Source organism: Prionailurus viverrinus, chromosome B3 (assembly GCF_022837055.1).
Source record: "Prionailurus viverrinus isolate Anna chromosome B3, UM_Priviv_1.0, whole genome shotgun sequence".
NCBI classification, from domain to species: domain Eukaryota; kingdom Metazoa; phylum Chordata; class Mammalia; order Carnivora; family Felidae; genus Prionailurus; species Prionailurus viverrinus.
In genome coordinates, this window is record NC_062566.1 from 94,345,197 (window position 1) to 94,357,507 (window position 12,311).

A 12,311-nucleotide genomic window follows, 5' to 3' on the forward strand; every position below is an offset into this window, starting at 1 on the left:
TACCTAGGAATAAACCTAACCAAAGAGGTAAAAGATCTGTATTCTGAAAACTATAGAAAACATGTGAAAGAAATTGAAGAGGACACAAATAAATGGAAAAACATTCCATGTTCATGGATTGGAAGAATATTGTCAAAATGTCTATACTACCCAAAGCAATCTACACATTCAACGCAATCCCTACCAAAATAACACCAACATCTTTCACAGAGCTAGATTAAACAATTCTAAAATTTGTATGAAACTGGAAAAGACCTGAATAGCCAGGGTAATGTTGAAAAAGAAAACCAAAGCTGGAGGCATACAGTTATGAACTTCAAGCTGTATTTACAAAGCGGTAATCATCAAGACAGTATGGTACTAGTACAAAAACAGACACATAGATCAATGGAACATAATACAGAATCCAGAAATGAACTCACAAACGTATGGCCAACTAGTCTTTGACAAAGCAGGAAAAAGTATCCAATGGAAAAAACACAGTCTCTTCAGCAAATGGTGTTGGAAAAACTGGAAAGCAAGATGCAGAAGAATGAAACTGGGCCATTTTCTTACACCATACACAAAAACAAACTCAAAATGGATGAAAGACCTAAATGTAAGACAGGAAACCATCAAAATCTTAGAGGAGAAAGCAGGCAACAACCTCTTTGACCTAGGCTGCGGCAACTTCTTACTGGACATGTCTCTGGAGGCAAGCGAAACAAGAGCAAAAATAAACTATTGGGACCTCATCAAGATAAAAAAGTTTCTGCACAGTGAGGGAAACAATCAACAAAACTAAAAGGCAACCAACAGAATGGGATAAGTTATTTGCAAATGACATATCAGATAAAGGGTTAGTATCCAAAATTTATAAAGAACTTACCAAACCCAACACCCAAAACACAAACAATCCAGTAAAGAAATGGGCAAAAGGAATGAACAGACACTTTTCCAAAGACATCCAGATGGCTAACAGACACATGAAAAGATGCTTAACATCATTCACCGTTAGGAAAATGCAAATCAAAACCACAATGAGATACCACCTCACACCATCAGAATTGCTAAACAATTCAGGAAACAATGGATACTGGCGAAGACTCAGAGAAAGGAGAACACTTTTGCACTGTTGGTGGGAATGCAAACTGGTGTAGCCACTGTGGAAAACAGTATAGAGTTTCCTCAAAATGTTAAAAATAGAGTTACCCTATGACCCAGCAATCACACTACTAGGTATTTATCCAAAGGATGCAGAAATGTGGATACAAAGGGGCACATGCACAGCAATATTTATAGCAGCACTATCAACAATAGCCAAGTTATGGAAAGAGCCCAAATGTTCATCAACTGATGAATGGATAAAGAAGATGTGGCATAAAAATACAATGGAATATTACTTGACGATCAAAAAGAATGGAATCTTGCCATTTGCAACAACGTGATGGAACTAGAGTGTATTATGCTAAGCGAAATAAGTCAGTTGGAGAAAGACAAATATATGATTTTACGCATATGTGGAATTTAAGAAACAAAACAGATGAACATAGGGGAAGGGAAGGAAAAACAAGATAAAACCAGAGAGGGAGGCAAACGATAAGAGACTCTTAAATACAGAAAACAAACTGAGGGGTGATGGTGGGGTATTGGGGGGGGGGATGGGCTAAATGGGTGATATGCATTAAGGAGGGTATTTGTTGGGATGAGCACTGGGTGTTATATATTTGTGATAAATCACTAAATTCTATTCCTGAAACCCTTATTACACTACATGTTAACTAACTTGGATTTAAATAAAGTAAAAAATAAATTAAAAAAAATATTAAAAGGAATTAACAGATTTTATAGGCTAAAATAAAGATTATACAAGCTGTTGTTAGTGGGGGAGAAAAACAGAATCCTTGACTCTAACATTTGCCTGCTGGGTGACATTAGGCAAGTTACTTAAGCTCTCGGTGCTTCAATTTTTATCATTTCTAAATGTTAATAATAAAAATGTATAAGTAAGATGAAAATTAAGTAAGCCTCTTGTACATTGCATGGAAAACAAGGTGATTCAATATATGACCACTAATATTATTGGCGTATTTCTCAATTGTAACAAGCTTTTGTCAGAGATTGTAAGATGTACCACGGACTTCACATTAACTCTTTTGGAGAAAACCACAACCAAATATAATGTTAAATGCACCCAATTTTAAAAAACCTAATTTACAACATCATAGATTTAGCTCTACAAATACATGCTGCCTTCCTTTTCAGGATGACAATCACAATTGGGTCTAACATGCCTATCAAGTATGGCCATTGGCTGTTACATGTAATGTAATGGTAACCCCTGCTGGTGATCTGGACCTTGTTAGCATCTTTGTGATATAGCAGAATAATTTAATCACATGTCAAAGAATATTGTGGGTTATGTGGGGTTTCATTAGTTTCTTTGCATTTCCTTTTTGGCTACCTTGTGTTGTTGCGGATAATTACATTACAAGTAAGTTTAAGTAAAGAACTTTTCTGGGAAGAGCTGGAAGCTTTTGATAGATTTGGGCATCTGAATGATAGTTTTTGACACATCAGTTGGTCTTAACAATTGAAAATCTTATAATCTGTTCTCAGAATTTTGGCAATTTTTACTGCTTTCAATCACAGCATCCAATGTATGGTTAATTTTGTGCATACACAAAATTTTGTTCTATGTTGCATTATTAGTGGAATCTTTAAAAAGGCCTTTTAAGTGATAATTGTAATGTGGATTTAAATTTGCCAGCTATCTGTACACGTGAGACTAATATAAGACTGTATGTTGACTGTAGTGGAATTAAAATTTAAAAATAATAAAAATAGATAAATGAATAAATTCACCAGCTATCAGTGCAAATAACTCGACAGAAGTAACAGGTGATGAACTGACCCACATCATGTGAATTTCCTAACCGCAGAGGGGGTGAAAATTGTGAGTGGATGCCATCCACTCGTTCTCTGCCTTCACGAACCTGACTGCACATTAGAATCATCTGGGCAACTTAAAAGATTCCCACATCCTCAGGCCGAATCCCAAACCAAGTAGTCTGATATCACTACTTTTAGAGTTCTTCAGATGATTTCAATGTGCAGTGGAGATTGAGGACCACCCCTGTACCAGTGGCTGGTGACCGTCTTTTGACACATGTGTGATGTATCTTCATCGCAGAGATGTTAAAGTGTGAAAATTAATTAAGAAAAACAAGAGATCTAAGAAAACAGGGTATTATTATTGTTATTGTTAGCCCAGCCCCAGGAAGATTCAGACCATGAAAAATAATGTATTGGCTCAGACCCATTTTGTGGAAAAACCGATGTTCCTTTGTTGTCCTTTATTGCACATTTGATAGTTCCTACTAGGAATGTGTCTGAGTGATTGCCTTTCCTTTAGTTACTATCAAAGACCTGACAAGAGGCTTAAAGACAAAGCCTGACACTCAAGCCCTCTAAAGAAAAAAAAAAAAAAAAAAGGAGGTGTAGAATGCATCTAATGCTCCTTGTCAATGAGCATTAGATGCACCTGTATCCTGTTCTCTCTTGTCCCCTTTGAGTTCGTTTCGGCATCCCAAATGCTCCGGGACTGGACCTCAGTGCTTCCTCTGATCCAGTGGTATCCTCTCTCTACCCATCCCCAAGGCATGGAGAATGGATCTCAGGTTCTTTTAACATCAGGAAAAGGTGTCCCTCCAAGTTGGATGATGGCCGAGCAGCTTACAGTACGTGTAATTGCAGGTGTTAACTGCACTACGTTTCTAGGATGGACTGACTTCTTCCCAATGGATATTTGCAGTTTTCTCCCACAGGTCTATCAGGTCTGAGCATATCACTATACCTAGGCATCAACGTTTGCATATTTGCAGAGCCTATTGTATTGCCAGCGACGAAACTAACCTCAGGAGAAGCTGCAATTAACCTTCACCTGCTCATCATTTTAAGCCTGCCAACCGAGAAGACGGGGGACTTATTTCTTCACATCTGACAGCCACACGGCCCACCAGGCAATTAGGAAAATATATTGAGTGGAGCGGTCTTTTCACAGATCACATGTGGAAATCAGCATTACAGAAGGAAGTGTTAGGATCCTCATTTACCGCAGACGACGTGCTCATTATAAACTCATTAACTACTAGGTTGAAAATACAGTCCAGAAACAGAGTGCAGAGTAGTTCATATTTAATACTTTCATATTTCCTTAAAAGTAGTTTGTTAAATGGTGGCATAGCAATAAATCAATACAGTCAATAAGTCTGTAGTCCTCGAAGTAGGTTTAGACAGGAGAAAGATGGGCCCAGTTAATTAAAGAAGGAAACAGATGGGTATGACATATAGGCAGGGATAACAAAGGAGGGTTCAAAATGTAAAATATAAGTTGTGGAGGAGTTTTAGAAAATGGATAAGCTTACTGCATAAAGTAATTTACAGTGACATAAACCTCCTTGAGAAAGATCAGATGAGTATTTGTAATCTCTTCTGGCTTAGCAAAGTTTTCAATATTTTATGTTTAATATCTTAATATCTGGGTTTTGATGTGATTAAGAATATAGCTTTGCTTTCCAAATAGCTGACCAACTTTCAAATATTTTTCATCACTTTTGAGTAATTTTCATTCCCTCTTTTGTGATTCTCTGTTCAACATCTATTGAAATCTCTGTTTCTGAGTTGTAGTTGATTTGAGTAATAGTCGGCCCTTTTGATTATTGTGGTTTTGAAGTCGATTTTAACGTGTCATGTGAATCACCTTACTGCTTTTGCTCAGAATGTCCTTGCCTACAGTCTTCCATTAATTTAACAAAAGAACTATTTTGTCAAGCTCCAGAGATAGGCATTGTCTCCCAAGAAGACGATTACATGAATCATTGTTGATATTCAGTTGGGATCTTAGGAATAAAAAAGGAGGGGATGGGATAGTGGCATCATGAACAGATTGCACACAAATGAATAATACCTACCACTTCATAGCACTCATCGTGGGCTAAGTGCTGTTTAGAGTGATTTGCACATATTGTTTGATTTAACCCTCAAAACTATTCTATTGGTATCTCTAGACTATAGAAACTATGGTTGAGTTTTCATCGTGTGCTCCAGGGCACACGGCTGGCATACCTTGGAGCCAGGGCCCAAATTCAGACAGTCACCGCCAGATGCTGCTCTTGGTCACTATACTTTTTTCCTCTCAGGGTCGTCTGATAATGCAGAGTGTAGAGGTTACTTAATGATTAATACTCACATTTCACATGCCTTTCATCTCGATTGCACGAGGCACTTTTACATGCATGATCTCACTTTGTGCCCCTTCCTTTGTGCAGAACGTATAGAAATGCATGGTTGGACATACTGTCCTTACTAGAGAATTTTAGCCAGGGTTGAAAACCACTGGTTTATACTTTCATGAAGTTTCTCTTATCAAGGTGGTTTTTTTAAGCTTTATGCTTTCCTTTATTGTACACGTTACAAATTGTGGCTATACATCACAAGATGGTTTGTAAGTTGTTAGCAGGTAATTAAAATTTAATATTCAACCATGCTTATTGATGGCATTATAATTTATTATACTCATCATTAGAGAGTTTCAGGAAAAAATATTGGAGAAAAAAGGGCAAGAATTACCAACCAAAATATTAACTCTTTCAGATTTCATGGTGAACGTTTATTTTTACCTGGTGCGAGAAGGAAGACAAATGTGAGCAAGATTCATGACCACTGGGGGTATGTTAGAGCTATTTCTAATTGCTTCCTTAATGGCAGTCAGGGTTTTACTCTCCCCACCATCATGGCCCTCAAGAAAGGGGCAAGTTAAAGTCCATGTTAGAGAGGTTGAGAGTGAAATGGAGAGGCAATCTTCACCAGATGGGGAGAGGAAGCAAATCAAAGCCCTTCCACCAACCAAGGGAATATGGAGGGGAAGGAAAGCAAAGGAAGGGAAGGAGAAAGTAGGGTCAGGAAGTCTGTTCCTACGTCCTCAACACCCCTTCTTCTGTCTTGGGCTTTATCTCAGAGGACAGGCTGGGGGAAATAGGAACAGACTTGGGTGTAGCTGGAGGGAGGGGATAAGGAGAGTCCTGGTCATGTCCAACACGGCCCTTCAGCCTTTCAAGTGTACAGCTCAGTGATTTGTGGTACAATCACCAGGTTATGTCACCGCTAATTCTGTGACATTTAATCTGTACCTGAAGTTTTTCTTAGTGCAGTTGTGGCACCGTGGAGCAGACAATACATCCGAAAACTAGGCTGATCTTTCTGTGTGTATTTAATTAGGTGCCTCCACCTTACAGTCTTATTCAATCCCGCAAATTCTGTGTGTGTCCGAAACCCTGGCTCTTTGGATAAAAGACAAGGTTTAGGAAGCCTCAGTTACCTGTGATGTCTTATGTCAGACCCAATTTTCCATAAACGCCAGTATCTGTGGAAGTACCTGGGACATACATTTGAAAAACAGATGTGGGTATCGTTAGCATGTTCACAGTAATCATAAGGTAGTGTGATCTGAGAACCTCCTTAACTGCTATAGTTCCCTTGATTCATGATCAAAAATCCTGATTCAACAGAAAGTCCTCCTTTCTTATCAGTGAGTTGAATAGATGAGCAAAAGATTAATGCACCCATTAAAGGCAGAAAAAAGGGATTTCACTTCCAGAAAATAGGATGAGATCTTTGCAAATCACTTCATCATCCTAGAAGGCAATGCCAGGAATCAGAAGTTCCATTAACCTTAGTGCCATGAGAAGACTAGAAAGTGGCTAATGCGTTGCCTTAGGTAGAGAATAGAAGGAAAGAAAACCACGAAAGCAATGGGACCCATAGAAGAAGAAGGAAGTTTCAGGGTATGGGGCGAGGATGTGGGGAGACCTGGGTGAACACAGAGCAGGAGCTGTTCCAACTGCCTAGTGTGCTGCTTTGAGATGAAAACCAAGGTCAGCCGCTTGCAGGTGATGTTTTCCTTTAAACAAAACTAAACAAAACTAAACTAAACTAAACAGGGGCCATGGGTGGCTCAGTAGGTTGAGCATTCGACTTCAGCTCAGGTCATGGTCTCGTGGTTTGTGGGTTTGAGCTGTGCTGACAGGTCAGAGTCTGGAGCCTGCTTTGTTCGGATTCTGTGCCCCTCTCTCTCTCTTTCTCTCTCTCTCTCCCAAAAATAAATATTAAAAAACAGTTCCTCTTTAAAAAAATTTTTAATTTTATTTTTGAGAGAGAGAGAGAGAGAGAGAGATCGTGAGCATGAGTGGGGGAGGGGTAGAGAGAGAGGGAGACACAGATTCCAAAGCAGGCTCCAAGCTCAGAGCTGTCAGCACAGAGCCCGACGTGGGGCTCGAATTCACACAAGGTGAGATCATGACATGAGCCAAAGTCAGACGTTTAACCGACTACGCCACCGGGCATCCCCCCCCCCCCCCCCCGAAAAAACAGTTCATTTTAAAAGGGTAATGACAGGGCGCCTGGGTGGCGCAGTCAGTTAAGCGTCCGACTTCAGCCAGGTCACGATCTCGCGGTCCGGTCCGTGAGTTCGAACCCTGCGTCGGGCTCTGGGCTGATGGCTCAGAGCCTGGAGCCTGTTTCCGATTCTGTGTCTCCCTCTGTCTCTGCCCCTCCCCCGTTCATGCTCTGTCTCTCTCTGTCCCCAAAATAAATAAACGTTGAAAAAAAAAATTAAAAGGGTAATGACAATAATACTGTTGTGATTATTTAAAAACAACTGTATGGTTCAGCCAGTCAAAGCAATGTTGGAGACACCGGTTTGAAAAAGTCAGTGACACTGTATTTTGCAATACACATTTATGGCCTTTCTCAGGAGCAGGCTTGTAAAAGTAAGTCCCTGATATTTGGAGGCAGACCCAAACAGCATCTAAATTCCAAATGTTTCACACCAAATTAAGATTCAGGAGGTGGGTATCACCAGGAGACAGTGCCACGGCTCCCAAGGAAATCAGATGAAGAGCAAATATTTTCAAGAGCTCGGGGGACTTTGTAATTACACTCGGCTGGAGAAATATCATTCCAACAAAGGTGAATTGTCATCCCAACTAGGTAAAAACCACGACATTCTGAAGAGACATGTGATCTTCCCTCATAAAAATCTTTTATTGGCACACCAGAAATATCCATTTTTTTCTAGTACAGTAGCTGTATGCATCTACAATGGCCATTCTGTGTAAACTACGTGTTACAAGTCACTAGAAATCTAATCAGCAAGATGAATTTAATAAAGAACAAGAGTAATTATGAGTCTACAGCGGCCCAGCCTTCGAGTCTCCTTGGAGAGTAAATCAAATATCAAACTAGTGTTGCCCTGCAACAGAGTTTTTCTGTAGCCAAGAAACCAAGACGGACGTAAACAGGATAGCACCCATTCAATAAATTAGGTACGCTTAACTAGAAAAACACTGTAACTGATAGAAATGACCTAAATAAAGCACGAAAGGAAATCATCAGCTATTTACATATATTATTTTTTGCCAAAACTTTAGTTTGTTAGCCTTCCCACCTTACCTCTTCTATTTGTTATTCTTGTTTTTTCATGGTGAATTTCTTGGCTCACTGGCAAATGCTTAGGCAACTGATCAGGACCTCTTTCCCTGTTCTCCGTTTTCTAAAACTTCATGTCAAACTAAAGAATCTGAAAGGTAACCTGTGCGAGTCTATCTCTCTAGAGAAGTAACGAGAATTATTGTTCTGCTCTCAGTCACAGCCATGATGCACAATCGCATTTTTCTTCCACACATTGTTTGAACTACTCCAGAGAGCTGGGTTGTGCATGGCAGCAGAGTGGACGGATTGGTCATTTGTGACAGGCACAGGTACACATGGAGACAAGCATGTTGATCCTGAGAATGGGGGTGCTGTGGACTGCAACTTCAGATCCCCCATTACTGAAAATGGGGTCTCTCTCTGGTTGCTTTTGTTTCACATTTATTAAGGCTTAGTGTCATTGCAGCATTAACAAATAAGAATGCTGACGTCATTTCTGTCAAAGAAGGGCTCTGTGATGAATGGCAGCAGGTACCATAATTCAAATAGCGTTGTTGAAAAGGCATCGAGTTGGTATGTTTCTGCCGCTATGGCCAGAATGTGTAGATTTTTAGCATCGCTCTTGGGGATCTGAGAGATCTTGCCAATGAGCCTCTTTGGCCCTTGTTTATTCCCTTTCTAGTACTTATAACAATTTTGTAATTGTTTTATTTTCAGTTTGCTTTCCTATGAGAATATAAGCCCCAGAAGGGCAGTAACCACACCTGTGTATTCACCACTGTGTCTCCAGTGTCTAGAACAGTGCCTGGTCCATAGTAGGTTCTCAATTAAAAACTTGTATTAAATAAATGAACCAAATCATAAATCTCCTGGTCTGCCTGTGTCTAGAGACTTTCTAGTTTGACTCGATGACCAGGGTTTCTGGCCTATCCTAATCATCTTACGTGCTGTGAACCTCTGTGTAGCCCTATGGCTAATATTTTTGTGCTTCGATGGATAGTATAACCTCTCAATGCTGCATTTGTTCTGCCCATCTCTCAAAGACTAGCTATGCAGGGCTAACTCTGCATGAGAGATAACAGGGCAAGAACCTTGTAGGAGGTAAACTGCAAGCTCCAAATTCAACTCATTCTTCCCTGCCTCTCTTTACAACCTCTTTGTCAGAAAGCTTAAGAAAAAGGTCATCAGGAGAATATTCTCTCGGTGGTACCAGTTCAGTAAGTCACCAATAACATGATCAGAAAAGAAACAAAATTGAACTCACCTACATTAAAAGAAACTTAAGTTAAATGAAAGCAAAATCTGGGAGTGGAAACTAAGTGACACGGTGGGCTGTCTAGGTCCTTTGTTGCTGGACGCGGAAGTGACGGCAGGCATCAGAGCAGGAGGGGGGTTGGAAAAGAAGGGGTGGAGCTGTGGGGTGTGAAGACACGGGGGTCCAGCTTTTCTGTCCTCCTCCCCCTCTGCTTCCGGAGTGCTCCCTCTGCATGCTGGCTGAGCTCTTGCTGTCGCTCTCTCAGGCAGAGGTGAGGACGGCCCGGCCCGTCGTCCTTAGGCTATTGATGCTCTGCTGGAGTAGAAGTCGGGGACTGGGAGCCCGGTGTGAAGCGTGACCTGGGGGACGAGACTGTGAGTCCTGGAGGCACTGCGGGAACCCTCCCGGCATGCCCCTCCCCAGGGCACAGGGCACGTGTTCCTAATTCAACAGGGGCCCCGTTGGCTTCCTTTAACGTCTATTCTAGTAGACGTTAAAGAGAATTCTAGTAGAATTCTGCCTGTGCGAGGAGCCTGGCCACCATGGTGGGCTCCCAAATCCTGGAGACACTTGATAATATGGTTCTCATCCATCTGCCTCTTTTAAGGATCCTGGGAAGACCGTGTTCCTTATGACCGAAGACACAGGCATTGATCTGCAGGTAGCAAAGCCTGTTGGCGAGGACGCAGTGACACTGCCAAGTCCATGGATAGAGAACAGGTGAGCAGACAACCCTTCCCTTACCACTTGTCCACTAGTCACTCCCAGGAGGATAAGCCTTTCATATGGGGAACAAACAGGTGATTGCCAGGTAAGAAGAAACATGGGCACTTATACGGTTTCCCTGGTTCCATGCAGCCTTGCATTTCAGTGGGAAGCTGCACGGATGAGGCTGGAACTGTTCCATGCGGGGCTGTCATCCCTCCCCTTCTCGTCCCTGTCTCCCCCAGCCCAAGAGTCTTTCTCCAGATACTCAGAACATCCCGGAAACCGCTGAAGAGCATTGAGTGCCATACTCCTGGGAAGGGGAAACAGCTGAAAATGTGGAAAACTTCGAAGGAGGTTTTTCTAAGACTCACTTCTAGGGCAATTTATGGTTTTCTTCCTTCCAAGGTAGAGGCTGACCTCTGAGAGATTAGATTTCAGCCTCCCAGAAAACCCGGTCTAGTCGCAGGAAGAGAGAAGGGCAGAGGTCACTGGGTTACAATCACTTTTACTGCACACACTGATAAACGACAATGCTTTTTTTGTTGTTTTAATAGTTCCCGAGACTGCAGTTCTGAACAGAGCAAAAATCACCTGCAGTGTTTTGATTCCCAAGGCCTATGTATCTTAAGGCGGCCGTCTGCTGAATGAGGTGCACAGCTGATAATGAGAGGTCCAGGTGAGAAGGGCAGGGGCAGCCCCTCAGGGCACCCCACGGCTCTCTGATCTTTGCCCCAGCCGTGGCCCCTTGGTCCCACCTTGCCCCTGTGAGGCCCCTCATACCTCAGAAACTTTGTCCCGGTTGCTCCCTCTGCCAGGAAACCTCCACACGGCTCGCTCCCCACCCCCCTCCAAGGCTCAGCTCACCTGCCACAGCAGTAAGACCTACCCTCAGACTGCAGCTGCCCGCCCGTCCAACCCCAGCACTCTCCACCCCCTCGCCCTGCCCTTGGCCTTGTCTCCCTTGCACTTATTGCCTTCTAACACATTATATAATTAACGTAGTAATTTGCTTATTATTTCTTCTATCTCCTGTAACTCTATGAGGGCACAATTTTGCATGTTTTGTTTTCACTGATAAACAACAATACTTACAGTAATTATAATAATGGTGCCTTACGTATTAAAGGCACCCAGTAGGTGTTTGTTGAGTGAATGCATGAGAAGAACCTGTAGTTTTTGCCATTTGCAGTAAATCCTAAGTAAGTGGCCCACAGGCAGGGATTGTTTTCTATCCCTGTGGCACCTAATAGAACCGAGTAAGAGTGCAGAGAAGATGTTCAGGATTTCTGATAATCGTGCTAAAACTTCAGTCTCACACCTTCACTTCTGGGGTGCTTCTGGCGCTCTGCATAAGTCATTCCATCTGTTTTCATTCCAGGTGGTTCAGGGGTTTCGTTCCTACTAGGGATGAATCTAGGCCTCGGGGACGATCAATAGCAAACCATGAACAGAGTTCCAATTCGCTGTTCATTAGACTGCGTCCAAGCTTAACGAAGGGGCTGATGCTGATCTGGAATCATCTCAGTTGTCACCGTTGATCCCTTTCCCCTCTCCTTTCCTCCGTGTCTTGGTCTGGGCCTTACACGGTTGGCTTCCCTGTCTCGGGGATCAATGTACTGCCCGCGGGCAGCCTTTGAAGCGGAGCGAGCGGAAGCCGAGGTGACACCCGGGGGCGCGGTGCTTACCTGCACGTTCCTGTTCAGGCTGACGGCCGGGAAGAACAGGCCTTCCACGTTCTCGAAGGCTATGGGCCCCTGCTGTTCGTCGTTGATAAAAAATGTCAAGGTTTTCCGATTTAAGTCGAGGAGCACCCCGATGGTGGCCCCCTTGGTGATTCCTCCCTCAGTTCTGTGAGAAAAGAAAACATCACGTGTCATCA

The 12,311-nt window shown here is 42.4% G+C and overlaps 1 protein-coding gene across 3 annotated transcripts in view; it reads right to left on the bottom strand.

Annotated features, from left to right (window-relative positions):
• Positions 1–8,079: 8,079 nt before the first annotated feature.
• TRIM9 (tripartite motif containing 9) overlaps positions 8,080–12,311 on the bottom strand; it is a 112,692-nt gene continuing 108,460 nt past the window's right edge. For all 3 annotated transcript variants that reach the window (XM_047862870.1, XM_047862871.1, XM_047862869.1), the window contains exons 9-10: positions 12,118–12,280; positions 8,080–10,083 (exon numbers count right to left, since the gene is read on the bottom strand). In XM_047862870.1, the coding sequence (XP_047718826.1) occupies positions 10,021–10,083; positions 12,118–12,280 (226 nt within the window). In that variant the 3' untranslated portion in view covers positions 8,080–10,020. The remainder of the gene's footprint in view (positions 10,084–12,117; positions 12,281–12,311) is intronic.